The sequence below is a fragment of the Triticum urartu genome, chromosome 7A (genome assembly GCF_056163025.1).
Source record: "Triticum urartu cultivar PI428250 chromosome 7A, HENAU_Tu73, whole genome shotgun sequence".
Taxonomy (NCBI): Eukaryota; Viridiplantae; Streptophyta; class Magnoliopsida; order Poales; family Poaceae; genus Triticum; species Triticum urartu.
In genome coordinates this window covers 501364175-501391193 of record NC_141879.1, presented here as the reverse complement: position 1 = coordinate 501391193, position 27019 = coordinate 501364175, and the positions used below count along the sequence as shown (strand labels likewise).

General features: G+C 48.5%; 2 protein-coding genes across 2 annotated transcripts; one reads left to right on the top strand and one right to left on the bottom strand.

Moving 5' to 3' along the window:
• The first annotated feature begins 2210 nt into the window (after positions 1 to 2210).
• EMB2729 (Alpha amylase family protein) lies at positions 2211 to 27019 on the top strand. The gene is made up of 22 exons (XM_048689385.2): positions 2211 to 2605; positions 2835 to 2906; positions 2997 to 3061; positions 4007 to 4684; positions 5342 to 5514; positions 5582 to 5671; positions 6456 to 6531; positions 7299 to 7406; positions 9482 to 9572; positions 9661 to 9762; positions 11017 to 11119; positions 17167 to 17304; positions 17409 to 17471; positions 18648 to 18755; positions 22440 to 22517; positions 22630 to 22737; positions 23722 to 23802; positions 23943 to 24047; positions 25093 to 25178; positions 25280 to 25334; positions 25406 to 25541; positions 26093 to 27019. The coding sequence occupies exons 1-21, from the start codon at positions 2274 to 2276 to the stop codon at positions 25436 to 25438; spliced, it is 2745 nt and encodes a 914-aa protein (XP_048545342.1). The 5' UTR covers positions 2211 to 2273; the 3' UTR covers positions 25439 to 25541; positions 26093 to 27019.
• On the bottom strand, positions 19323 to 20466 carry LOC147960143 (uncharacterized). Its single transcript, XM_087536860.1, has one exon. The coding sequence runs from the start codon at positions 19951 to 19953 to the stop codon at positions 19351 to 19353; it is 603 nt and encodes a 200-aa protein (XP_087392986.1). The 5' UTR covers positions 19954 to 20466; the 3' UTR covers positions 19323 to 19350.

Below are 27019 nucleotides of genomic sequence, written 5' to 3'. Positions count from 1 at the left end.
TCCCTCACCTATACTTACTTTGTATGCTTGTTGCCTTGTTATTTAGTTCATCGCCGATCATACCTTGTTGTTTTCTTGCTTTCCACATAGATTGTTCTCACCTAGTTGCATATCTAAATAACCTACTTTATGTACAATACCCTAAATTTGGCAATTAAGTTAAAAAAATTATAGTCGCTTAATCACCCCCATCTATTCGACCAATTTGATCCTTTTGAACTATATATTTCCAATAAACACACCTCGAATTTATATCGTATTTTTTCACCGCCACCACTTCACGCTTAGAGACAATCCAGTCTAAAATCATGTGTTCAGTACTCTGGCAGTGAGGGGATCGTTGCCTTTGTCATCAACATGGACACTTGTTGCTCCCATAATGATTGGTTACCTCGATAGTATGCTTGTAATATCATGCCTTTTTACTCAGAGACCCTAGGTTTATCGAATAATGTGGAGTATAAAGTTGGCAATTGACATCTAGCAAGTCCATCGCGTCTCAATCGTTCTTTGTTTCTGGATCATATTCAGAGTCTTAACAACGCAAAGCTACTACAAAAATGGAAGAAAGTTGTATACAATATCTAGAAAATATGGCAATGCAAAGTGTTTCACATGCAACATTGTAGACATGCATGGGATCATAGGATAGATAACTAACAGTGGTATGATACATAAAATAAGGCACCATGTGAACTGATAAGTGGGATGCATCCAAGGGGTACCATGACTGAGTGCCGCCGAATCGAGAATTAAGATGTACTACCTTGATCATATCCCGCCTCGTGGGGTTACCATGGTGGTTACGGAGAACCGGACCACCGCCCTAACATTCTTTGACTACAATATTTATCGGGAAACCTTTGTTTTTGCCACTCTAGCTTTTGCCAATTTTGCTTATGTCACTCTTGAATTTGACATCTCACTTTTGCCACTCTTAGCTTTTGACAATACATCACAAATGCCATTCCATGGCAAAAACGATAATTCTTCATTTCACTTTTGCCACTGTTAGCTTTTGACAACGTATCACAATTGCCACTATGAAAATTTTGCTTTTGCCACGGAATGGCAAAAGTGATACATTGTCAAAAACTAAGAGTGGCAAAAGTGATATGTCAAATTCTAGAGTGGCATAAGCAAAATTGGCAAAAGCTAGAGTGGCAAAAACAAATTTTTCCCATATTTATCCCTAAGAATTTGGCTCTAAGCGCCCTACTAATCCTTATTGCCATCGGTCTTCGTTGTAGTTCTCTAAGTCCCCCTGCAATCTACCTCTCCTTTGTCTGACCTTCGGCGCGTCATTACATGTGAGTGCGAGGATTGAAAAGAGATGAACTGACTAAATGTTGCACAAATAAAATATAATCATAACATGGATCCGTCTGAAGCATGTATGTAGGCTGTAAGGCCATGCCTCCACCCTTAGCCTGTGAGGTCTACTCACATATCGCGATCAGATTGCGAATATGAGATATTGCAAAAGTTCTGTTAAATGAATGATTAAATTGTCTTACAAACTCGTCGACCACGAGAAAATCACGAGTACAATATGAAACTATGGCTACGGTGGAGATGATGGTTGCGTGCGATGCGATGAATATGTGAATTTGATAAAGAGTGAAAATGTGTGAAAGTGAGCCCTGGCTCTAGAGTCCTCCCTCTTTATATAGTTGCAGCCTTGGACTAGGGGTTCGAAGGCACAATGTTTCGAATATGGATTAGGGGCCCTTCACGAATATGGACTGGTTTGATGCCCTGGGCCTGTTGTCGTTTGGTACGAGGAGGGATACAAGCGGGCACACTCATACTGGTGCTCGGCTATCCTCGTGTTGAAGCTGCTACCAAGTTTTTTTAATGGGAACAATCCTTTCGATTTGTTGATCATGTACTGTATGCCTTAATTTCATTCTTTTAGGTCCATTTGTACAACAACTTAACAAAACAAGGAGATTTACACAAATTTACAATTATTAGTGATTATTTGACAAGTTAAAGTGACAATCAAAGAGAATATTTAAGAATATCAAGTGAAAAGATGAATGCAAATTGAGAAAGAAAGAAACAAAGACTTTTTCAAACAAGAAAACTAGAATTCCTTTTTGAGAAGCTTGCCGAAGTGCCAAGCTTATCCCTCTCCAAAACCCCACATTCCGCCTCGCTTCCTCCCCCCCCACGCTCCACCGGCCGGCGCCACCCCCCCCCCCCCCCCCTCACCGTCGCCGCCGCACCATACCATAGCACACACCTACACCAACACCAAGCCCACCGGAATGGCGTCTTGCCCTCTGTTCCTCCTAGCCCCACAACCTCCTCCTCCGCTCGTCACCGCCCGCCACTGCCCCTCGCCTCTCTCTGGCCGCGCACACCCCCGAATTAGCTACGGTGCCCCCCGCCTCCGCCGCCGTCAGAGCTGCCGCTGCTCCTCCTCCCCCTGTTCTTCTTCTTCATCCTCGTCCGGCCCTCGCGAGCGCTCTCCGAGGCCTCGGCAGCAGAAGCAGCGAACGGAGCAGCGGCCCGGCCGCGGCAGCGCCGTGGACCCCGTGGGCTTCCTCGTCAAGACTGGCGTCTCCGACCGCGCATTCGCCCAGTTCCTTCGCGACCGGTACGTTCGCCCACCGTCTGGTACTCTGGTATGGTTGGGGGAATGAGCACCCTAATCGTCTTCCTGCAAACCCCGTTATCGAACTTTGTTCTCTCATTATGGAACACCAGAGGCGGGAATTGATTGAGGTTTTTGACGGAAATGATACGCAAATAGTATGGTTTTGGCTCAGTGTTCGCTAGTAGGTAGGCAGCAATCGCTTGTTTGCTTATTGGATTGTTGTTGTCAGGCACAAGGCTTTGAAGGACCGCAGATGGGAGCTGTACTCTCGGTTTATTGATCTAAAAGAGGGGTCCTCTGGGTAAGTTTGCCACCATCTTCTAGATTTGGTGTTTTGATTATGCTCGGGATCTTTGGGGGTGATGCTGGTCTGTTTGTGTTTTCCTGGTAGGTATGAGTTATTGGGAATGCACCGTCATCGGCAGCATCGTGTGGATTTCATGGACTGGGCACCAGGTATTGTTCATTTTTGGGTGTGACTAAGTTTGAATTAGTAGGTTCTGATATGTGGTAAATTAGGTCAAATATGATCATTTAAAATAGAATATAGATTCATAGTTTTGGGATATGGTAAGGGTAAACGGTACGCATAGCAAAGTTTGCCGCCCTTATGTTTCCAGCAGTTAGACTTAGACCTGCTCGATTAGCTTCAACACTCAAGGGCCCTCATTTATCCCATAGTATTTCGGGAATGTTACCCAGCGAACGTCAGCTGGGAGGGGGGTGGCAAGCGAACGCCATTTGATGGCAGTTTTAGTTGTCAGGCGAGATCAAACGACGGCAGTTTTTAAATGAAAATTGCCTTCTCGGGAAGAAACTGCCATGTCGCCTGAAGAAAATGCCACACCTCACCACTTCCTTGCAACTAAAACTGCCACGAAATCGTTCGCATGTGCCACCCTCCCTGGCGAACGTTCGCCAGTTAACGCGGTCCTATTATCTTGATTTTCTACAATTCTGCAAGAATACATATCTACCATTAAATCAATGGAATAACATTTTTTCTTGTTAATGAGCAGCTGGAAATATCCTTAAAATGCCACCTTTATGGTTTTTATATTCTTATAGATAGCTTGAAGTGCTCATTAAAGTAATAATTTGTATAGTTTGTAATTATAGTTCTTGGCTGTTGTAACCCTGCTGTTTCAATAAGTCAGTTTTCTTTTGGTCCCTACATTTTTCTCTATGTACCTTATTTCATTTTCAGCTGAACATGTTATGTCAGCCACTTTGAAGTTTGAACTTGTCATTTTACTTGATTATTGGGATGCTACTTTGTGATTGCTGACTACTATATATTTGGGTATTATTACTACAGCCTCTTTGATATAAGTTTCTGTGCTTAAGCATTAGATTGAACATTTGTTACATTCAATTATTGAAAGGAGGATTGTCATGTAGGTGCTCGGTATTGTTCTCTGATTGGTGATTTTAATCAGTGGTCGGCAACTGAAAACTGTGCACGAGAAGGCCATTTGGGACATGATGATTTCGGGTATTGGTTTGTGATACTTGAAGATAAGCTCAGAGAAGGGCAAGAACCAGATGAATACTTTTTCCAGGAGTACAATTATGTGGATGATTATGATAAAGGTGACAATGGTGTTGATGCTAAAGATTTAATCCGTAGAATGAATGAAGAGTATTGGGAACCTGGAGAAGTTACGTCACGCAAGTCTCGGTGGGAGACAGTTGCAAAGCTATACGAGCAGATGTTTGGCCCAAATGGTCCGCAGACAGAAGAAGAGCTAGGTGAAATACCTGATGCTGAAACCAGATATAAAAACTGGAAAGCCACACAAAAGGATGAGTCATCCAGTTCATCGCCTTCCTACGACATCATTGATACTGGGCAGGAGTTTGGCATTTTCAATGTTGTAACTGATCGAGCATCGTTTGAAAAGTTTCAAGCAAAGGCAACTCCTCTTGCTTACTGGGTTGAAATGAGGAAAGGAAGAAAAGCCTGGATAGAGAAATATGTTCCAGCGATTTCTCATAAAGACAAGTACAGGATTTATTTTAATACTCCTGATGGTGCTTTAGAACGCGTGCCTGCTTGGGCAACTTATGTTCTTCCAGGTTCATTCCTACTTATCTCTGTGATGATGATGCCTCCATTATTACCGCTTCTCATCATATTGGAAGTTATTAATCTATTGCAAAAATTATTTACAGTAACAGTGCACATGAAGCTAGGTTCTGGATTGGTTGCTAGGTCATAACCTTTTGCTTCATGGTTGGTCCTGAGAGGAAAAAAGACGATGCAGTACAAGGGTGCTAGCCAGAAAGAAATAGTCTGTTTTAGTATCTTTGAGAGTGAAAGTAGATTATTATGATTTAAGGTTCTATTTTCCCTCCTGTTTTCTTCTTCCCTTTCGCACTGGTGTTGGAGGAGGTGGGATAGGAGTTAAGTGAAAACTTGGACATCTGTCCAAGGACTGGTAGCGGTTGAGAGTCCTAGTGAACATAGAACATTAAGCTCATTATTGCTTATTTTCATGGGACTCCCAGGGATAATGATGCCACACTGACATTATAATGGAGCCGACATCTTCCCTATCTCTTTGCATAGGTTTCTGGTTGAGTTGTAATGTTCATTACTGCTATTTCCGCAATGACAATTTTGGATTATCTTGTTAACATGGTCTTACTTATCTAACATGCTGCTTTGCTTCTTTTATGCATAATTTATTGATGCTGATGAAATCTCTTCATTTTTCTTTTTCTTTTTTGTAGACGCAGAGGGGATGCAATCCTATGCAGTACATTGGGAGCCTCCTCCAGAAGAAATTTACAAATGGAGATTTGGACGACCGAAAGTCAAAGGTTCACTTAGGATATATGAATGTCATGTTGGAATAAGTGGATCTGAGCAAAAGATATCGTCGTTTCAAGAGTTCACATCCAACGTATTTCCCACTCCTTGTTTTGTCTGTTGTAGTGGTAACTTCACTTCTCTAACTTCATCTCCATTAGGTACTACCTCACATAAAAAATGCTGGATATAATGCTGTTCAAATAATTGGAGTCGTGGAGCACAAGGATTACTCCTCCGTTGGCTATAAGGTGACACTATGATGATATAGTTAGTATCGATCAATAAGAATTTTGTTTTTGTGAGTTAAACTGCTCATTATTAATGTTAGATTGCCATGCAGAATAAAAATGACAGTGATTTGTAGTTTTAACATTTGAAGCCTTTCTGATTCATCCAGAATTGACCATGATAGTGTCGTTTTAGAATTGTGAAGAAGTACTTGACGAACCTCCAATTTTGAACTTACAATATGTTTAGACAGCCCATTGTCAACCGCCATGAATCTCAGTATTGGTTGATCATCGTCGAAACTCACAACCTCCAAAGTGAACCTTTTCTCCTTGCTTGCTTAATCTTTATGGCTGCATGCATCTATGATGCAGAGGCCGGGGATAATAAAAGCTTCCATTTCTAAAAAAAACTTATATTGCCCCACATTGTTTCAAGTCACAAGTGTGCACATATGGAATGTTTTATATTAGACTTAAGCTGAGATACCAGATGGTTTCATTGTAATTTTTAGCAGTTTAAAGAAGCTACTATAAAAACTAGAAGATTGCCTAATGTTCAAGTATGCAGCTGGCTTTCCTTTGAGTTTGAGGAGATATGAAGTAATGAATATTTTGTCGATGCTGGAGTAATTGATATTGTTAAACTAATTGCAAATGGCATTGTTTTCTTCATTTGTAGAGTTATTACCAGATGTTTTAATTTTAATGATTGCTCCATTTGTTATAGATGATAGCAGTGGTCACTGCATTGTGTTAATTTTCTCTCTCTGTCTGTGTGTGATCAAGTGCATTGTAACTGCAGGTCACAAATTATTTTGCAGTCAGTAGCAGATTTGGCACCCCAGACGACTTCAAGAAACTAGTGGACGAGGCACACGGTCTGCTTCGCAAGATCATTATTATTCTCTTACTCCTGTAACCATCAAAATCTATTCTAATAGCACATGTGAAACACACAGACACATAAGAAGCCGGGTTTAATATACCTAGACATTTATAGAGTGTTCATTTGTTCAATTATGAGGTATAAAACGATAAAACAGGTAGGTGCAGGTTGATCACATAATTATAGAGGAGGCCAAAAAGTGAAAACACAATGTGCACATTAGCTCAACATGCAGTACCACTTGTGTTATTTGTGACAGGCACACTTTATTCCTATAAAACATGGCAGCATTTATTCTGACAACAACACTAAGTGTAGGAGAGGAGTATACACAGAACAGAGTACTCCTCTTATAACACATTCTCTTTTCTTTTTATTTGTCTCTGTAGATCATATTCTGGCCCAGATGGCGAATATGGGATACATTTAAGTCGAAGTCTTGTAATATTGCCTCTTAGTAGAACGTTTTTGTTGTCCATTCGCCATTCTCCATTTTCCTTGCTTTTAATATAAGATGTCATTTACGCGTGGTAGTTGAGAAGTGTTTTTACAATAGAAGTTTTTTTTATACTGCTGGTCGGCCATCTTCCTAGTGTTTTTCCTCCATTATGTTTCCTTGTGCATGTAAGTTTGGAACTTAAGTGACATCTCTAGCAAGTTTTGAGATTGCATGCATTGTTTTACCATTCAATGTTAAGAATGAGTGAAACACTGATTAACATATCATCTTTTCTTTGTGCTCATCCCTTCTTTGCTCAGGTCTTGGGTTGCTGGTTCTTATTGATATTGTCCACTCCTATGCATCAGCGGACGAAATGGTTGGGTTATCCCTTTTTGATGGGTCTAACGATTGTTACTTCCACAGCGGTAATACAACTTTTTTTTACTTCTTAAAGTTTTGTTGGTGTTCATGTGGAATCATGCTAATAATAAATTTGGAAGACGTTAATAACAACATCTTTTTTTTAACCGAAAAAGGCTTTCGCCCCGCTTTATATATAAAGCAAAGATCACCAACAACCCAGTACAACACACGCCACCACAACACACGCACACACCCAAGGCAGAATACATAGGCGCTGAGCGCAGCAACACCACCCCTAGCACTACAAGAGCCATCGGGGCCTCAACCGTGAACATGCCACCGCGTAGAGAAGAAGCTACATACGACGCACCGTGGGCTCCAAGGCGGTGCCTACAGGAAGGTTACGACACCAAAGCGCCGCCACTGCTCAACCCAAGGATCAGAGTTTTCCCCGGAGCAACACGACGGGCAGCGAGAGTCGCGGCGACGCCTTCAAGAAGGGAACGAGCTTTGCCGTCGCCGGTCAATCCGAAGATAGAACAGGTTTTCACCCCGACCAATATTCACCGCCACCGAACGCCACACCCTGGCTACCACGCCGCCCACACGGCCATGGCCACCAGGCAACACCAAGTCACGGGCTTTGCCTAGGAGCACCGCGACACCACCACCAGGGCCGCCGCCCCAGCATCCAAGACCTTGACGCCACCTCACCCGCCACCCACCGCTACCCCAACCAAAGATATGGGCAGAAAAGGACCCGCCTTTTGCACCCCTGAGCCGCTCCCAACGCCGAAACCCAATAGGCCGGCCAAAATTGGCCGCCATCGACCCGTCCAAGACACCGGCATGAGAGGAGCACTGTCCTGCTGCCGGGCGCGAGACGAGCATGGTCCTGCTGCCGGGCGCAAGACGAGGCTGGTCCTGCTGTCGGGCGCGAGACGAGCTCGGTCCTGCTGCCGGGCGCGAGACAAGCTCAGTCCCGCTGCCGAGCGTGAAACGAGCGATGGCCCATAGTTGGGGAAGGGCCGAACCTTCGACGAAGGTAGCACCCGGATGACGAGGAGAGGGATCGAAGGTCGACACGCCGCCTACGGGCCAGCCGACGCCGGAACATGCCCGCCGCTGCCGCAGTCGACCTGCCAAGCCACCATGGAGCCATCCACGGCCAGAGCCGCAACCACACCGGGCCGCTGCACAACCCGCGCCGCCCGACGAGCTCCAAGCGTTGGAGCCGCTGGGCACACACCCGCGCGACCAGCCGATGTTGCAGGCCGTCACGGGCCACCACCACGCCGTGCCTGCACCAGATCCGCGGCACAGGCCCTCCACCATCCACCAACGGACTGACGCCGGGAGAGAGTAGCGCCAGACCCACCACCGGCAGCGCCACCTACACCACGCAGAGGCCACTGGCCTGGGGAGACTAGCAGCCCCAGCCAGCACCACGCTAGCCAGGGCACACCACTGCACCTCGCCAGACACCAGCCCGGCCGAGAGGGCCGTCTCCGGCCAAGCAGGATGGGATCAGCAACTCCATCGCCGCCGGGGCCTCCACCACGCGCAGCCGCCCTGCCACCCACGCGGCCCAGGACGACCAACACCGCCGCATCCGCCGACGGCGCTAGTCCACCAGATCCGAGCAGAAAAGCCCCGATCCGCCGCCAAAACGGCCAGCCGCCGCTCCTCCACCGCGAGGAAGACAGAGAGGAGGGGGCCGCCGCCCCAGCATCCAGCGCCACCGCGCCGCAGAAGAGGCTGGAGGGCCAGATCCGTGCCGGCGCGCAGCTCCGCGACGCACGGCGCGCCATCCAGGGCTGGCCTCCACGCGTGACGAGAGAGAAAAGGCCCGCCGCATGGGCTTTGCCCGGCGGGGACGCCCGACGGCGGTGAGGGGGGAGGGAGCAGGAGGGGGTGGCGGCGGCGGCGGGGTTAGGTCACCCGAGCCGCCCCCCTGGAGAGCGACGCGGGTGGGTCTAAAGCCCTCGGGATGCTTGCATTCGATGCTTCATCTTTTTTTTCAGTGGTGCACTTTGAATATTTTACATACTCTATTTCATTTCTTTGTCCGAGGTACTTGTGTGCTTCTTTGGCTCTTTGCTACTTCAACATGTTTGTTGTAATGTATCCTTGTCAGGGAAAAGAGGGCATCACAAATACTGGGGCACTAGAATGTTCAAATATGATGATGTTGATGTTCTGCACTTCTTGTTGTCTAATTTAAGTTGGTAAAATAGTGAAAGCTCTGTTCATACTCTATTCTTTGTTCTTCGGTTTCCTATCTACCTAGGTACTTATGGATCTCTTACTTGTTAGGTGGGTTACCGAATACAAGATCGATGGATTCCAGTTTCACTCACTCTCTTCTATGTTATATACCCACAATGGTTTTTCTACATTTACTGGTGCCATAGAAGAGTAAGCGTTAACTACTGTTTACAGTCAACATTATTTGGCCGTCTTGTATTATATTTTACTGAATTGTTCTCAATTGGACGGAAATGGGACACACTCATGTATCCATCAAATATAGATCTGACACTGGGAGGATCTACACTCCGTACTAGCATGTTTTGGGGACAGTACCACTGCCAACTAACATTGCATTTTCTGTTCTCACTCTGCTACTATTTCTCTATTCTACTCGTTTGCTTGTATCAACATCTGTAATTGTATTTGTGTGGTAAGACAATGTTGTGAGAACATTGTTCTCTAGCCTACAATGACATGTGGTCGTTCTGACCCTGGTCGTACATAGCATCAAAGTTAAGTAGAACACTATAAAACAAGGTTCTAGATATTTAATTTATTCTGAGTCATGGATATCTACGAGGATCTAGCTATATGCTCTTCAAAGAAGAAGAATGGGGCTGTAATTCGAGGATCCAAACCTCACGATAAGGGGTGTACAGTCACACCTCCCACCAACCTAGGCTCGGTTCCTCAGAACCGAGATTATGGTGATCTTAGCATTAATCCTATGATCTTGATCCTGTCAACATGAGGACAACCTTGTCAAGCCGTGGATCCTGATGCTGACAACTATTGGATAACATATAACTGTATCCAGAATTATGTCTAGGTTAAATATAATCTGATTGAGGTTAACTCTCAGCATGCCGAACCTGTAAACCTGAATTGGAGAACATTGATGATACCTTCTTTTTGGTGTGGTTCCCCCATTCCCATCTATATTTCCTACTTCGCTGGAGTTATCTGCTTGCTTGAAACCAAGTATAGCCACATAGCAAGATCACAAAACAGGAAAGTGCCCCGCTGTGTGTGGGAGAAGCTGGAGCATATTTATAGGCAGTTACTGTTTGCTAAGGATCAGCTGCATCCATTTGTCATTGACAAATCCCCATCCAGGAGCTGCTGGTACTACGGCTAAACATTCTAAACAAATCAAGCCACATACCAATGTTTTACTGACTTACAACATAGATGGAAGTCAAAGGGAAGGCCTTCTATTGGTCCTTGAATGCATATCCTAGTGATCAATTTGATGTCATCCTGTGTGCAGTGAGGAACTGCAAGTGCTATTCAATGTTCCAATTTTCATGCTCTTTTGAACGTCTCCTCCATGTTTTCATTCAATACTCATTGCTGTTTATGTAATATACTTGTCACCTTTCCCCAGTCTCTTTATGCTCATTCCAATGTTGATTATAGGTATTGCAATCAATACGTTGACAAGGATGCGCTGATATACCTAATTCTAGCAAATGAGATGTTACATGAACTCCATCCAGATATTATAACAATAGCAGAGGATGTAAGTTGCTGCTGTACTAGCTGTTCCTTTCATGTAATTTTTTGTTCATGTGAAATAGTTAGTGGTTTTAGGCATGCAATTTGGTATGGACACATACCACATCTGTTGCAAAATGTAAGGCGATAGGAGCTGGGATCCTACCAGGCCTAGCTCTTAGGTTGTAGGGGTGGAAGGGAGGGTGGCGAGGAGTTGCGGCGGCGCGACGGCGCCGTGGTCGCGCGGCTGGGGAGGAGGAGATGGCGCAGGAGGCGGCTAGGGTTAGGGTTCTGGCTCCTGAAGGGAGCCGGGCAATAGTTATGACTTATTGCTTAATTCCAAAACGTGGCCTTACAACTGTTTATATAATCCTCGAGGTGCTAATAAAAATAAAGATAAGTTGGGCTAAGCCCCTAACTAGACGCGTCATTGGGCCTCCCCCGGCTATAAGTGACGCCTGTCATAACGTCTCTCCCCGCCTGCGCAAACAGCTCGTCCTCGAGCTGAAGTCTGGAAAATGTTGGCGGAACTCCTCGAGCTGCTCCCAAGTGGCGTCCTTCTCTGGAAGGCCTTGCCACTGGATCAACAAATGCCACACTCCGCGGCGCTGCTCGGCCTTCAACACCTTCGCTGGGCCCGGAAGAAGACGTCCATCGGAGGTTGGAGGAAGCGCCGGCGCGGCCGCCGGCAGATCACCGCGGAAAGGCTTCAGCAAGCCCACATGGAAGACGTCGTGGATGCGAGTGCCGGGCGGAAGCTGAAGACGGTATGCGACCTTGCCGATGCGTTCCAACACGGAAAACGGTCCCGCGTAGCGAGGGCCCAGCTTGCGCTTAGCGCGCGGATCCAGTGACTACATGGAGTGGTGAAGGAGCCGCAACCACACCCAGTCGCCCACCGCAAACTCCGCCTTGCGGTGGTGGTCGTCGTAGTACTTCTTGGACAGCTGCTGGGCTTGGAGAAGACGCTGGCGCACCTCGGCAAGGATCTCATCCCTGCTGCGGAGAAGGTCGCCAGCCGCCTCCGTGCAAGCCGTCCCGGGGTCAACCGGCAGGATGGGTGGTGGAGGACGGCCGTAGACCACCTCAAAAGGTGTGGCGCGCAGGGCAGAGTGGTAGGAGGTGTTGTAGCAGTACTCCGCCCAAGCGAGCCAGTCCACCCAAGCCCGGGGTCGATCACCTGTAACACAACGCAAGTACATAGCAATCACCTTGTTGACCACCTCGGATTGGTCGTCCGTCGGGGGGTGGAATGCCGTACTCAGGCGCAGTTTCACGCCCGCCATCCGGAAGAGATTGCGCCAGACATGACTAGTGAACACCGGGTCACGGTCGCTGACGATCGAAGAGGGGAACCCGTGGAGGAGCCTATGCAGTCGAAGAAGGCACGCGCCACGGAGGCGGCGGTGTAGGGATGGCCGAGCGCAATAAAGTGCGCATACTTGGGGAAAGGATGACAGACTTGCCGCCCACCTTGGGAGGCCCTCGATGAAGTCCATGGAGATGTTGGCCTAGACCTGAGAGGGCACCTCAAGGGGTTGTAGCAGCCCCGCCGGCTGCAGTGTCTCTTGTCTTGTTGCGCTGGCACGTCATGCAAGACCGCACCCAGTCTGGCACCAGCGCCCGGTCGCCGGGGATGTAGAAATCTGCTCGGAGACGGTGAAGGGTCTTGTGCACGCTCTTGTGGCCGGCCGAGTGGGCCAGCAGTAGGGCCTGGTGACGGAGGTCGCCGTGATCCGGCACGAAGAGCCGGCGCCCATGCAGGAGCAGGCCATCAGCCATGTGCCACGGCTCCTCCAGGTCGTCGGCCTCGAGGCGCTGCCGAAGGAGCTGCGCATCCGTAGCGCTCGCGGTGGCCCGGCGGATGTCGTCGATGAGAGCGAAGGAGGGCCCCGAGCGGATGCAGAGGGCCGCCCCTGCGGGGTCGACGGTGTCAGTGTCGTGGTCGGTGTCGCGGCGGGACAGTGCGTCGGCCACGGTGTTGAGGCGGCCCGGACGGTACTCGACGGTGAAGTCGAAGCCAAAGAGCTTGTTGATCCACTAATGCCGCGACACGGTGGAGAGGCGCTGGTCCAACAAGAACTTGAGGCTATAGTGATCCGTGCGAATACGGAACGGTCGCCCCCAAAGATATGGCCGCCAGTGACGCACAACCTGCACCAAGCCGATAAGCTCCCTCTCGTAGGCCGCGAGCTTGTGATGGCGCGCGGCGAAGGGCCTACTGAAGAACGCAAGCGGCCCATCGCCCTGATGGAGGACGGCGCCAAACCCCACGCCCGAGGCGTCGCAGTCCACCATGAACAGCTTGTCGAAGTCAGGCATCTGGAGGACCGGCCCCGTCGTGAGAGCCTGCTTGAGGGTCTGGAATGCCTCGGTCGCTTCCGTATCCCAGGAGAAGGTGTCGCGGCGCAGCAGGCACGTAAGTGGGGGCCGCGATGAGGCCGAACTCCCAGATGAATTTCCGGTAGTATCCAGCGAGGCCCAAGAAGCCGCGGAGGGCCCGCAGCGACTGCAGCGTTGGCCAAGCCGCTACCGCCGCGACCTTGTCGGCATCCATAGCGACGCCCTCCGCCGAGATGACGTGGCCAAGATAGGTGATTGATGTCGTGCCGAATGAGCACTTCGAGCGCTTGAGGTGCAGATGGTGCGCTCGAAGCTCGTTGAAGACGATGGCCACGTGCTGCAGGTGCTCCGCCCACGATGAGCTGTAGATAAGAATGTCATCAAAGAAAACAAGCACAAACCGGCGCAAGTAGGGGCGGAGCACGTCGTTCATCAACGCCTGCAATGTCGCCGGGGCATTGGAGAGGCCAAAGGGCATCACCAAGAACTCGAAGTGGCCATGATGAGTGTGGAAGGTCGTCTTCGCGACATCGTCCGGGTGCATCCGCACCTGGTGATATCCTGAACGGAGGTCGAGCTTGGTGAAGAAGCGTGCCCTGTGTAGCTCGTCCAGGAGTTCATCCACGATGGGGATAGGAAATTTTTCCTTGGATGTCTTGCGTTGAGAGCACGATTGTTGATGCAGAAACGCCACGAACCGTCGGCCTTGCGCACGAAGAGCACCGGCGCGAAAAACGGTGACATCGAGATCCGGATGATGCCCTGGGCGAGCATGACCGCACACTGCCGCTCCAGCTCGTTCTTTTGTAGCTGGGGGTAGCAGTACGGCTGCACAACGACGGGAGCGATGTCCGGCAACAGGTGGATACGGTGCTCGTAGGGCCGGACCGGTGGCAGGCCCTGCGGCTCGTCGAAGAGGTCATTGTGCTGCTGCAACAGGCTAGCCAAGAGGGGATGCTCTGCGTCAATGGCGGCCGCCGTCAACTGGGGCTGAGGAGCCGCTGCCCTCCCACTGAACGCGGCGACTCAGGCGCCAGAAAATCATCGTCATGGCGTCGAAGTCCCAGAGGATGGGACCTAGAGTCTGCAAGAAGTCGACGCCGAGGATGAAGTCGAAGCAGCCCAAGTCGATGCCGATGCAGGTGACGGTGAAGTGCTCGGCGCCGATGATGATGGGGACATGCCTAGCAATACCCTGGCACTGGAGACGGTCACCGTTGGCCACGGTAACGCGTAACTGCTCTTCGCCGGTCGGCTGCCTGGCGCATGGTGGCCCCTGGCAGGAAGTTGTGGGTGGAGCCCGTGTCCAGGAGTGTGAGTAACCGCTCACTGTTGATCCTTACCAGCAGCAGCATAGTCTTCTCCGTCCGGATGCCCGCGAGTGCATGGAGGGAGACGACGAGGGCGTTTGCCTGAGCCGGCCCCGGTGGAATCTCGTCGGCCAATGGAGGGGCCGGGTTGCCCAGCCCGGCGGCGGTGGCATCCTCAATGTAGTCCGCGGCCTCCAAGTAGAACAGGTGCGGGCAAACATGGCCCGGGACGTAGGGCTCGTCGCAGTTGTAGCACAGCCTCTGACGGCGGCGCTCGAGCTGCTCGGCCGGGGTGAGCCGACGGAAGGGGCGCGTCGCGGCCGGCGCGTTGGGCGCTGCGGGGGCCTGGGCCGGACGCCCCGGCTCTGGTGGTGTCGGTGGCGGCCGGGCGGGGTGTCGGGCGCCCCGGGACGGTGACGCCTGCTGCATGGGCACCGCGCGACACTCGAAGGCGCGGGCATAGTACATGGCCGTCTGGAGGTCCTGTGGTCCCCGCATCTCCACGTCCACGCGGATATGATCCGACAGACTGCCAACGAAGAGCTCGGCTCGCTGGCGAGCCGTCATGCCGGGCGCATGGCACGCCAGGGCCTGGAAGCAGTCGGCGAAGTCCTGCACTGCAGAGGTGAAGGGTAGGCGCCCATGCTCCGCCAGCCGGCTCCCGCGTATCGGCGGCCTGAAGTGTAAGAGGCAAAGCTCGCGGAAACGCTCCCATGGGGGCATGCCGCCCTCGTCCTGCTCGAGGGCGTAATACCACGTCTGTGCGGCGCCTCGGAGGTGATAGGAGGCGATCCAGGTGCGGTCGGACGCGAGCATGCATTGCCCCCTGAAAAATTGGTCGCACTGATTGAGCCAGTTCAGGGGGTCCATGATGTCGTCGTAGGTGGCGAACTCAAGCTTGGAGAAGCGCGGCAGCGTTTGACCGTGGACGACCGAGGGGTACACCTCATCGGCGCGGAGTAGCGAGGACGACGGCGCCAAGTAGGTGGGCATCAGAGGGCCACCCTGGAACAGGGGCTCGTCGACATCGGCGGAGCCCGAGGGCCCGCCGAACTGGATGGCCGAGGGCGGCACCGGGGTAGCACGTGCGGCTGTCCGGAGGCCGTCGTGTAGACCGGCTCGAGGGACCAGGTGAGCCAGGCTGGTAGCAGTGATGGCGATGGAGGGAACCGGACCTGGTGGATGGGCACCTCCGGAGCCGTCGTTGGGGCACCCTGGGTCGAGGTCGCCGGCGGCGGCAGCTGCAGCTGCTGGTGCGGCAGTGCCGCGGTGGGGGCGACGGAGGGCTGTTGGTGCTGCTGCTGCATGGTGGAGGCGCCGATGTGTGCCGCGGGTGGCGGCTGCTACGCGGTGGGGGCGAAGGGGTCGCCGAGGGGGGTGGTTGCCACGGCGGCAGCTGCGGCGGCGACGGCGAAACCGCCTGGGTGAGGTCCCGGAGGGCAGCCGTCATCTCCTCCGGGGTGAAGACGACGGGGGTGGCGATCGGCGGCGTCCAGGCGGCGGAGTACATCGGGCCTGACAAGGACGGCGCCCCAGCCGCGGAGGTGGCCAGCGGCATGGTGGTGGTCAGCGGCGGAAGGGTGGTGGTGGGAAGAGGTGTAGACATGACCGATCCTGAGACAGTTGATACCAGATTGATAGGAGTTGGGATCCTACCAGGCCTAGCTCTTAGGTTGTAGGGGTGGAAGGGAGGGTGGCGAGGAGTTGGGCGCGAGCGGCGGTGCGACGGGGCCGTGGTCGCGCAGCTGAGGAGGAGCCGAGGAGGAGATGGCGCAGGAGGCGGCTAGGGTTAGGGTTCCAGCTCCCTTCGGGAGCCGGGCAATAGTTATGACTTATTGCTTAATTCCAAAATGTGGCCTTACAAGTGTTTATATAATCCTCGAGGTGCTAATAAAAATAAAGATAAGTTGGGCTAAGCCCCTAACTAGACGCGCCATTGGGCCTCCTCCGGCTATAAGTGACGCCGGTCATAACATAAGGCCTCACACATCCCATGAATTAAGTTTGATCAACAATCTGACTTATAAAGTGTGAGTTATGTGATACAAAAATGAAAAATCACATGATTGGGCTGGTATTAAAAAGCATTTTCTAATGATATGTCACTTTTGTGTCACACGACCCACATTTTAAATCTTGAAATGCATGGGCCCCTTATATTTTGCAATGTAGGGAGTAGTTTACCCATGTTGAACGTGGTGCTAACCTGTTAGATATTAACTACTAAGTAGTAAGTGATTCTCATATCGAGTCTTGTCTAACAGAGCTGAACAGAATACAAGGCATATATAGTTTTGTTCAGTGTCTAGGGATAACTGTTCTCACCAACTATTCAGTGGATGATATTTGCAAATTCCAGCAACTGATATACGTTGAGACAACCAGTGCTTCTGTTTCATTTCTTAATTTTATTTTATAGGCAACATATTATCCTGGGTTGTGTGAACCAACCACCCAAGGCGGATTAGGATTTGACTACTGGGCCAATCTTTCTATTCCAGAAATGTGGTTGTGGCATCTTGAAAATGTTCCAGAGCGAGAGTGGAGCATGAACAAGGTTTGCATGCTATCTAGACTTTCGCATGGCATCATCTTATTGGCACCATGTAGACTAGAAGTATCATATTTCATGTCTAATAGCTATCTTGGATCATTTTGCAGATTATGAAAGTATTGATAAGCAGCAACCATCATATGCTATCTTACGTTGAAAATCACAACCAGGTTTGCGTATATCTTTTTCTGGGCGCCAATTGTATCATCATGCTTAGAAAGAAAAGAGCATATTATATTTCATACAGACCAAATCTTGTTTTTAAGATAAAAGTCACTTCCTCAGACACTTAGCCCATAAACAACTTCTAGTTTCTTTTGCTCTTTATATTGTGTTTCACCCTATTTCCGTCTCAGACTTGCTCAACTGCTCTCTTGTGCATCTTCACCAGAACCTAACATACATGATATCTGTAGGTGTTATGGCTTAGGATTTAGACCTTAGCTTGACCTTGATCTGCACAGCCGACCTTAGGAGGTCATGTCTATGATGAGGCTAATAATTTTTTCCATTATCTGAAAAAAATAGCCCAGTAACTCAGTCTACTCTTTCCTAACTTGCCTTGAACATTTAAATTCCTAACTTTATAGACAAATAATATGAATTTCTAATCCTGAGCAATTGGCTATGGATGATCGCCTATTGATCCTGTGGCCATGTGGAAGGTCTTCCAAGACATTTCTCCCTTCTTCAAAAGCAGCTCATCTCGAGCTGGAACAAGGGATAATGATGCTTGAGCTCCGCAACATCCTCCAAGTAGCTATGAGATCAGCCCGGCAAACGAGCACCTACCATACATCTTCAGCGTGACTGCCACAAAACATGCCCAAGGGAGTAGGTGAATCAAGCCCATGGTGCATCAACAGAAGTGTTGATGTTGCATCTAGAAGCATCGTGTTGGACTTCTGGAGAGAACCCCAATGTGAACGATGGCTGGCTGAGACTTGCAGCTTGTATGCCACCTCACCCAAACGCGTTAGCATTTTGGAAGGGCCGTAAAAGCGTGGCGTCTACTTGTTTTGGTGGAGCTTATCAAAATGATAGCTACATCAAGAAGTACTTGGGACATGTTGGAGTTGTAGCTGTTTTTCTACCTTACCTGTACAACGAAAGGTAGCCTTGACAATGCATGGCCCAATAGACCCTGATGTACCAATTGGTCTTTCCTGTTGGGAGTCCATGCCATTTAATGGAAATAAATTAACGTGGGGTTTTGGAAATGATATGTAGTATTGTGAAACGCAAGCTGCAGTGTGTAGTTTCCTTTTTTATAAAAAATAAAATTATAATTTTTATTCTTCTTGATTGAATTTGTGATAGAATTGTTACATCTGATATTTTGACAGTCGATATCAGGGCGGAAGTCTTTTGCCGAGATAATTCTTAATACAGGAATGTACTCTAGTGGGTCAGTGGATGATGATTTGATTTTCAAGGCTTCCTCATTGCTCAAGGTATGAGTTTGTTCCTAGCTTGTGACTGTATATCCATTTACCCATCCATGATTGCATCACCCCTTTAATTAGACTTATTAGCTACCGATACAGTGAATTTCCATGGATCATGCTTGTCATGTCCTTCAATTTATTTGTTTTCAACAATGCTTACATTCATAAATTAAGGGTAACCTGGTAGGATCAAGTACTCTACCAGGTCTAGGGCGTAGGTGGTAAGGGAAGGATGGAGGGAGACGTGGCGAGGATCGGGCGCGCCGGCGGCAGGGCGCCATCGCGGCTAGGAGAAGGGCGGCGGCTAGGGCTGTTGGCGGCTAGGGTTCCGGCTCCTCAGGGAGCCGGGCAATAGGAGATAATATTCTTCTTATTGCTTGCCTTCAAAAAGAGTCTTACAACCTATATTTATATCCTAGATAACTTGTAGAAGAATCAACCTAAGATAACTTGCCTAAGATAACTTGCCTAATCTGAAAATAAAAACTAAGATAACTTGCGGGCCTAAGCCGGCCGGCCATAACACTTCTCCCCGCCTGCACAAACAGCTCGTCCTCGAGCTGCAAGGTGGGGAAGCGCTTGCTTGAACTCTTCGAGGTAATCAACCAGCGTCAAACACCTTCTCGACATCTGGGGCGGCCAGGTCAGCGGCGACGACGTCCTCCGGAATGTAGTCTGCCACCTCCAGGTAGAAGAGTCGCGGGCAGGCGTGGCCGGGCTTGTAGGGTTCGTCGCAGTTGAAGCACAACCCTTGGCGGCGACGCTCGAGTATCTCAGCTGGGGTGAGCCGGCGGAACGGGCGCCCCGCGGTCGCGGCGAGGGGTGCCGCAGAAGCCTGCACAGGCCGACCCTGCGCGGAATCCGGTCCGGGTAGCGACCCAGCAGTCTGGGATGGTGATTCCTGCTGGATGGCCACCGCGCGGCACTCGAACGCGCGGGCGTAATACATGGCCGACTGGAGATCCTGGGGTCCCCGAAGCTCCACGTCCATGCGGATATGGTCTGGTAGACCGCCCACAAATAACTCGGCGCGCTGAGTGGCAGAGACGCCCGGCGCGTGGCACGCCAGGGCCTGGAAGCGGTCGGCGTAGTCCCGCACCGTGGATGTGAAAGGTAAGCGACCGAGGGCCGCCAGTCGGCTCCCGCGGATAGGAGGCCCGAACCGGAGGAGACAGAGCTCCCGGAAGCGCTCCCATGGTGGCATGCCGCCCTCGTCCTGCTCGAGGGCGTAGTACCAGGTCTGCGCTGCGCCTCGAAGATGATAGGACGCGAGCCAGGTGCGATCCGAAGCGAGCGTCCGCTGCCCTCGAAAGAACTGCTCGCACTGGTTGAGCCAGTTGAGGGGGTCCTCCGTGCCCTCGTAGGTGGCGAAGTCCAGTTTGGCGAAGCGAGGGGGTGTCGGCCCGCCGTGCCCGGGGGCGGCCGTAGTTGCCGCCGGCGCGTATGCTGGGTCGGGAAGCGCCGGGGCGTAGTTCGCCGAGCTGGAGGGGTGATCAAACCGCAGGGAGGGCGTCGGGTGTTCCGGCGCCGTGGAGTAGACCGGCCCCGAAGACGAGCCGGTCGCCCAAGCGGGGATCGGCGATGGTGACGGTGGAAACTGCACCTGGTGCAGGGGCCGACCCGTAGCCCTAGGCGCGGGTGGTGGTACTGTCGATGGCGGCGGCGCCTGGTGGAGCTGCACCGGCGCCTGCGGCGTGGGGGCGGGCGGTGACGCCGGAAGAAGCTGCTGGGTCTGGCCCTGCTCCGAGGCGCCGGTGCCCAGGTTAGGGCTGGGCGGGGCCGGTGGAGGACCCTGCTCCGAGGCCGCTGGAAGGTAGGGCGCGACGGAGGACGGCGCGGCCGGCGCCGTCCAGGTGGGCCACTGCGGCCCCGTGGTGGCGAGAAGTGGCGGGGCTGCCGGCGCGATCTGCGGCGGCCACTGCGCCCAAGGCGGCGGTGCGGCCGCTGGGGCGGGGAGCGCCGGGTAGCCTCCGGTGACGGCCCCCGGTGCCGAGTACCACGGAAGCGCCTGCTGACCCGCGGCCATGGCTGGATGGAGTCCGGTGATGGTCCCCGGTGCCGAGTACCACGGAAGCGCCTGCTAACCCGCGGCCATGGCTGGATGGAGTGGTGGGGGCGGCCCGTACGGACCTGCCAGGTAGAGGCGGATCCCTTGAACCGCGGTGACGAGGTCGTTGAGGACGCCCGCCATGGCCTCCGGCGTGAATTGTTGCGGCTGCGGGGAAGGTGATGGCGGCGGTGAGTGTTGGACGGGGGCCTGTGGCTGCCCTTGGCCCGGCGTGGTGCCGGGTGCCGTTAGGACCGGCGCTGAGAGCGACGCAGTGGTGCCCGCCGAGAGCGAGGCCGTGACGCCCGGCGCAGAGGCGGCGGTGGTGGAGGAGTTGGCGGGCAGCGGTGGTGGTGGCGGTGGAATTGGCGGAGACATGGTCGAAACCCGGTTACCTGATACCAAATTGGTAGGATCAAGTACTCTACCAGGTCTAGGGCGTAGGTGGTAAGGGAAGGATGGAGGGAGACGTGGCGAGGATCGGGCGCGCCGGCGGCAGGGCGCCGTCGCGGCTAGGAGAAGGGCGGCGGCTAGGGCTGTTGGCGGCTAGGGTTCCGGCTCCTCAGGGAGCCGGGCAATAGGAGATAATATTCTTCTTATTGCTTGCCTTCAAAAAGAGTCTTACAACCTATATTTATATCCTAGATAACTTGTAGAAGAATCAACCTAAGATAACTTGCCTAAGATAACTTGCCTAATCTGAAAATAAAAACTAAGATAACTTGCGGGCCTAAGCCGGCCGGCCATAACATAACCAGTGACAGATGATGAAAAATTAGGAAATGGGCCTACCTTGCTAGTATTCTTTAGTAGATCATACTACTGTGAGTCTGCACAGACAGCGCAAAACTTGTAGTTTGGTTCGTGCACTACTTTCAACATTTATCAGGCGAATCTGCCTGGTCTTAATGTCACTGCTGTCCGAGATAGCTGATTGTCTTACACTCAAATTTATACATTTAGGATTTAACTATGACATTAACATTGACGTGATCTCTAAACCCATCCAGAATGTCGTCAATGAGTGCAATTTTTTTTGTGATATATATGATGAATCAGTGTGAATCAGATGATAGAAAACATATACTGGCTCAGGAGAACAGGAACGGCCAGGACCCTGTAGAGTGTGGATATAGCCATATGGGGTGCCCAAACACCCCAACTTTAAGCATATTTCCACAGATTCAACCTGTTCGACCTGCTTCTTTTTACTGGTCGACAACTTGGTCACCTGTACCACTGGGAGTTCAGTTGCCAGTCAGGGAGATGCCTAGAATGGGCGACTTGATAAACATAGAACCAGCAAGCCTTAATATGATCTTCTCCTAAGGAAGCTCTTTATTTTCTGGAGTAGTGGTTTACGGTAAGCAGCTCGGCTGGATATCCAACCATGTTCATTGGTACATGGGCGTAAGCTGCTGGGGCTTGTCCTATATTGATCAACAGGAAGGGCCCTCTGCTATATTATCATCTTTATGTCAAAGACTTAAAACTAGTATCTGTGAAAGCTAAGTGACTTTAGTAAGTGGTGAACTGAGGAGTCTTTATATTCATGGTATTTCTAGTAACAACCTTTACTGGCAAATAGTTGAAGTACTAACAGTTACTTCCTGCCACTTTCAATCTTTTTCAACGTGTTTCAGATAATCAAGTTGATTACTTTTACAACGAGTGGAGGTGCATATCTCAATTTCATGGGTAATGAATTTGCTCATCCAAAGGTCAGCTACTTACATGGTTTCTAGAATTTAACAGTCTTTATTTCTTCCCAGAATTTTGGGTCCGTACTCAATTTGTACAAGAGCGTTTAAGTTCTTTGTTGAATGATTGCAGAGGGTTGAGTTTCCCATGTCAAGCAATGACTATTCCTTCCACCTAGCTTGTCGGCAGTGGGAACTATTGGACAAGGGTGTTCACAAGCATATTTTCAATTTTGACAAGGTATGTAACTATTTTCTTGGAAGGGATTTAAAATTACTTGTCAGTTTACTTGTCACTGCAAACTAAAACTCTTTTGCCAGATCATGGAGCGTTGATTGTCTCTGCTATACAGCGCATATGTTTTGCATGTTTCTTTTTTGGCGAAATGATGTCTGTAAGTTCAGCTTAGACTTAGTCACAGAAGTTATCCCTGTGCTGTGTTGGGTTGAAAACAATGGTCTTCCATTCTTTCGCTCAATACTACTATATGGGTTGACTACGGTGAACCTGGGGATCCACTGGAGGGCATTTATATGGGTTGACCCATGTATAGGTGGCCCTGTTGCCCATATGTGGTTAACCATATTTAAAGTAAGTTAAAAGTGTATGGTAGCATATAAGGGCATATTGCTTGAGGTTTATAATGTAGTTACTCTATGTTAACTCTTCATGTGAAGCAAGCATGAAACACAAAAGAGATGCTAGTTTGTTTACCAGTCAAGCATGGGGGCTGGGCTTTGGAGATTTTCAAAGTTGCGGTATTATAGTTCTTATAGAGTGGTCACGTAGCTTGAATTTGTTCTTATTCGTGTTAATAATCCTAATTAATTATTACATTCTGGATGTTCCGTACCAGTCTTATTCATTGACCAAAAAGAAAAACAATTGTGTATTTGTAATATTGGCTCTTCTATTGAGGGTAATTTTCTGTTGCCAATCTTAAATATTTCGCCTGTATATGTGTAGCTAAAGTTAAGTTGAGGGATATATGTCAGACATTGCATAGGTTAGAAATGTGAAGCGTCACATTTTTACTACACTGTGCTAGTCACAATATATTCAACCCAAAAGTGTTATTGTTTAGAATACTGCATCTGCCAGGAACTTTTGATGTTGCGTCAAAAGTTATTTTTTTTCTCAACTATTATAGGCTTCCAGATCATTCAAGTGTTGATTTTATACCTCCAGGAGATTAATCCTACTAACCCAGCAATTTTACCCCAGGATATAATGAGCTTGGATGAAAATGAAAGGGTAACTTCGAGAGGTTCACTCAATGTTCATCACTGTGACGATACAAACATGGTATGGAAGTTTTTCAGTTATTAATAGCTCAAACCTATTTTATAAATTAATAGAAAACATACAGTTGTTTTTATTCTGAAACCAATTATGCTTTATGAGGGACTTATACTGTTGCTAATCATATTTACTCACTTTGGTAGGTGATATCTTTCACAAGGGGGCCTTTCCTTTTTGTATTTAATTTCAATCCAGAAGTCCCCTATCAACTGTATCGTGTTGGTGTGGATGAAGCTGGGGAATACCAAGTAAGTTATTTATACTAAGCATTATTTCTGTTAGCTATGCACAAAATTATCATCATTTAATTGAATATTTAACAAATTCTCAACATAAATTATTCAACTTAATACATTATATCATAAAATTCTACACCACCTGAAATTATAATATTCTCATAGACTTTTGACTTATAAATATGTTTGGTCAGTTAAATCTCTGCATCATGTCTATCTTAATTGAAAATAACTCATTTTTTCTGAACATAGTCTTATAGCACAAAGTGAGGGAAACTGGGAGAACATTTTATCATGTACTCCCTCCGTCCCAAAATGTAAGACGTAGTGTCAAAAAACGTCTTACATTATGGGACGGAGGGAGTAGCATGGTACGAGCTATTACATCTACAAAGCGGTAGTGCTGACAACATATTATGTCACAGCCCTAGATAAGTTGATACTTCTATTTTGGGTAAGAAAGTGTTGCTTTTGTGGTCATAAAAAGTATAGCATGGATATATTGGAGCTACGACTATATTATTATTATTATGGTGAGAATAATAATTTTAAATGCCTCACAAATAAATTAAACAATTTAATGCTCAGAATGAACTCCATTTGCTTTGCAGATGAAATGCATAGAATCTCAGTTTGATGCAAATACTTGCTAACATCAGATTTAGTTCTGTTACTATCTCATACTCCCTCTTTGCCAAATTATAGTGCGTATACTTCAGATTTATAAAAATGTATCTACATTTTTTCTATAAACTTCGTCAAAGTTCACAAAGTTTGAATAGAAAAATATACTATATGCACTATAATTTGGAAAGGAGTATGTCTGTATAGATGTTACCATATCTCTCATCTTCTGTCTAGAATAACACCATTTATTCAGTTCAGGAAGCAATTCATTCCGAAACAATGAACTCATATGCTTCAAGAACTAGTATTATTATGTTATAACATAAACTCTATTCCTCTTATTTAATGAATGAGGCAAATCTTTTGCCTCTCTTCAAAAAAAAAAGTATTATTATGTTATTATGTATTCACTTTTTTTACATTTAACCAGCTTATCTTAAACACGGATGAAACTAAATATGGTGGCCGTGGGGAACTCAAGAGTAGTCAGTATATGAAAAAGACTAGTGACAGAAGGTATTATTGGCAGCAACTGGATAATCTATGCTTTTGTTTGCTGTTCTTTCTGGTTGTATTAGTATTGTGCATCTAACCTAAGCAGGGTAACTTTCTTCTAGAGCTGATGGCTGTCGCAACTCCTTGGAATTGGCATTAGCATCTAGAAATGCTCAGGTATGTAGATTACAAGGACTACTAGCCTGTATGACAGATACGCATATCTTAAAAAAAACACATATTTTCAGGTATACAAGTTGGTCCGAATCTTGAGAATATAGGCTGTCGACACTAATTACTGTGACATACCAAATAATCAATGTCCTCCGAAGATGGACTATCATTGCCAATGTTCAAGTTGGAAACATGGGTGTCGAAAATGAGGTATGTGCAGCGCGTTGCTACAAATTTTAACATTATAGTTTTTTTTAATAAGAAATATTTTCACTAGCTAAGTACTCCGTGCGTAGCTACAAATTTTAACATTATAGTTATGCCTAAATAAGAAATATTTTCACTTAGACTAACATTTATCTGTCCATACCATGTTATATAGCTCGATACTGTGAATAGTTGCAGCACCTATGTTTTTGTACTGAATATTGCTAGTTAGTCGAGCGGATCATATTTGGCTTTCAATATAAGCCGGGCTCAGGCCTACTTTCTAATGAAATAATGTCGATGGTCTAGCAGAAATAAATAACACATACGACGTGCACACAGAGAGTCTGGTGCAGACCCTTAATTGTTTGCAATTATGGAAATCACTTCTGTTTAACATATGCAGACTTCAATTAAATGCATGGCTGACCTTTGTTTCACCTTTAAGTACAAAATAGAAAATATGTGTGCACAACTTATTTTGTACACACATGTCAATATAGTACGTAATTTGGTATTACACATTTAACAGCTTTAATTTATCACCTTCACAGATTGGAGTCAGCATACAAGTCAAGCTCCCCCAGCGCGGCAAGCTCAGTGAAAAGCTTTGACTGTGCTATAAATTCTGGCCATGAGCAAGTTCTCAAAAATAAAACATGCCATTTCAGCTACAGTACACCTGGTGCTTGCCCGGATCTTGAAAGGACCCCGCTACCCCCTGATGGCATTTGCTAACCCCCTGATGGCATTTTATGTGTACTGGGTGAGACAGGGGGGTGGCATTTTATGTGTACAGTTTGTTTGAATTCCGGGGAGATTTTGTCAGAAAACTGCCACCGTCAGATCTAGATCTAATGGCTCTGGGGGTGTTCGCCAGGATAGATCTGACGGCTCTGGGGGTGTTTGCCAGGATTTTGGTCTCTTGGATAACATTTCCCTCATGAAATCACCTCATTCCAGATATAATGGTTAACTCCCCATAGGTAGAGCATGGATGCGCGATTGACGATGTAAGGTTCAGTTCGAGCATAGTGGAGCAATGTGTTGGATTTGTTACAACGGTGGTTTAATTTTAACTATAAGCTTCACAGTCGGTCGATCGATCGGGAACGAATGGAGCAGATGATCTGCAGCAACTATTGTTGACGTTAGTATTGGGAAAGCTAATAATTCACTTAGCTAGTCTCATCTTTGTGCAAAGAGAACTTGAACATCAAGAATAGGTTCGATGTTTGCAGGAGAGACGAATAAGGTAGCGCTACATGTTTCTCTTAGAGCTTACCAGCAGTTTAGTAAAAGCAATGTTTGTTCATTCATGACTAAGTTTCCGGTGCTCATATTTTTGGTTGGAAGACTCAATGCAGCAAAGTCATTTTGTGTGGTTGCGTCACTTACGGTACATCTGAGACCACTCATTTATTCTGAGATTTGTAAGAATGTATGACCCACCCAGATGTATAGCACACATTTTTTTTGTA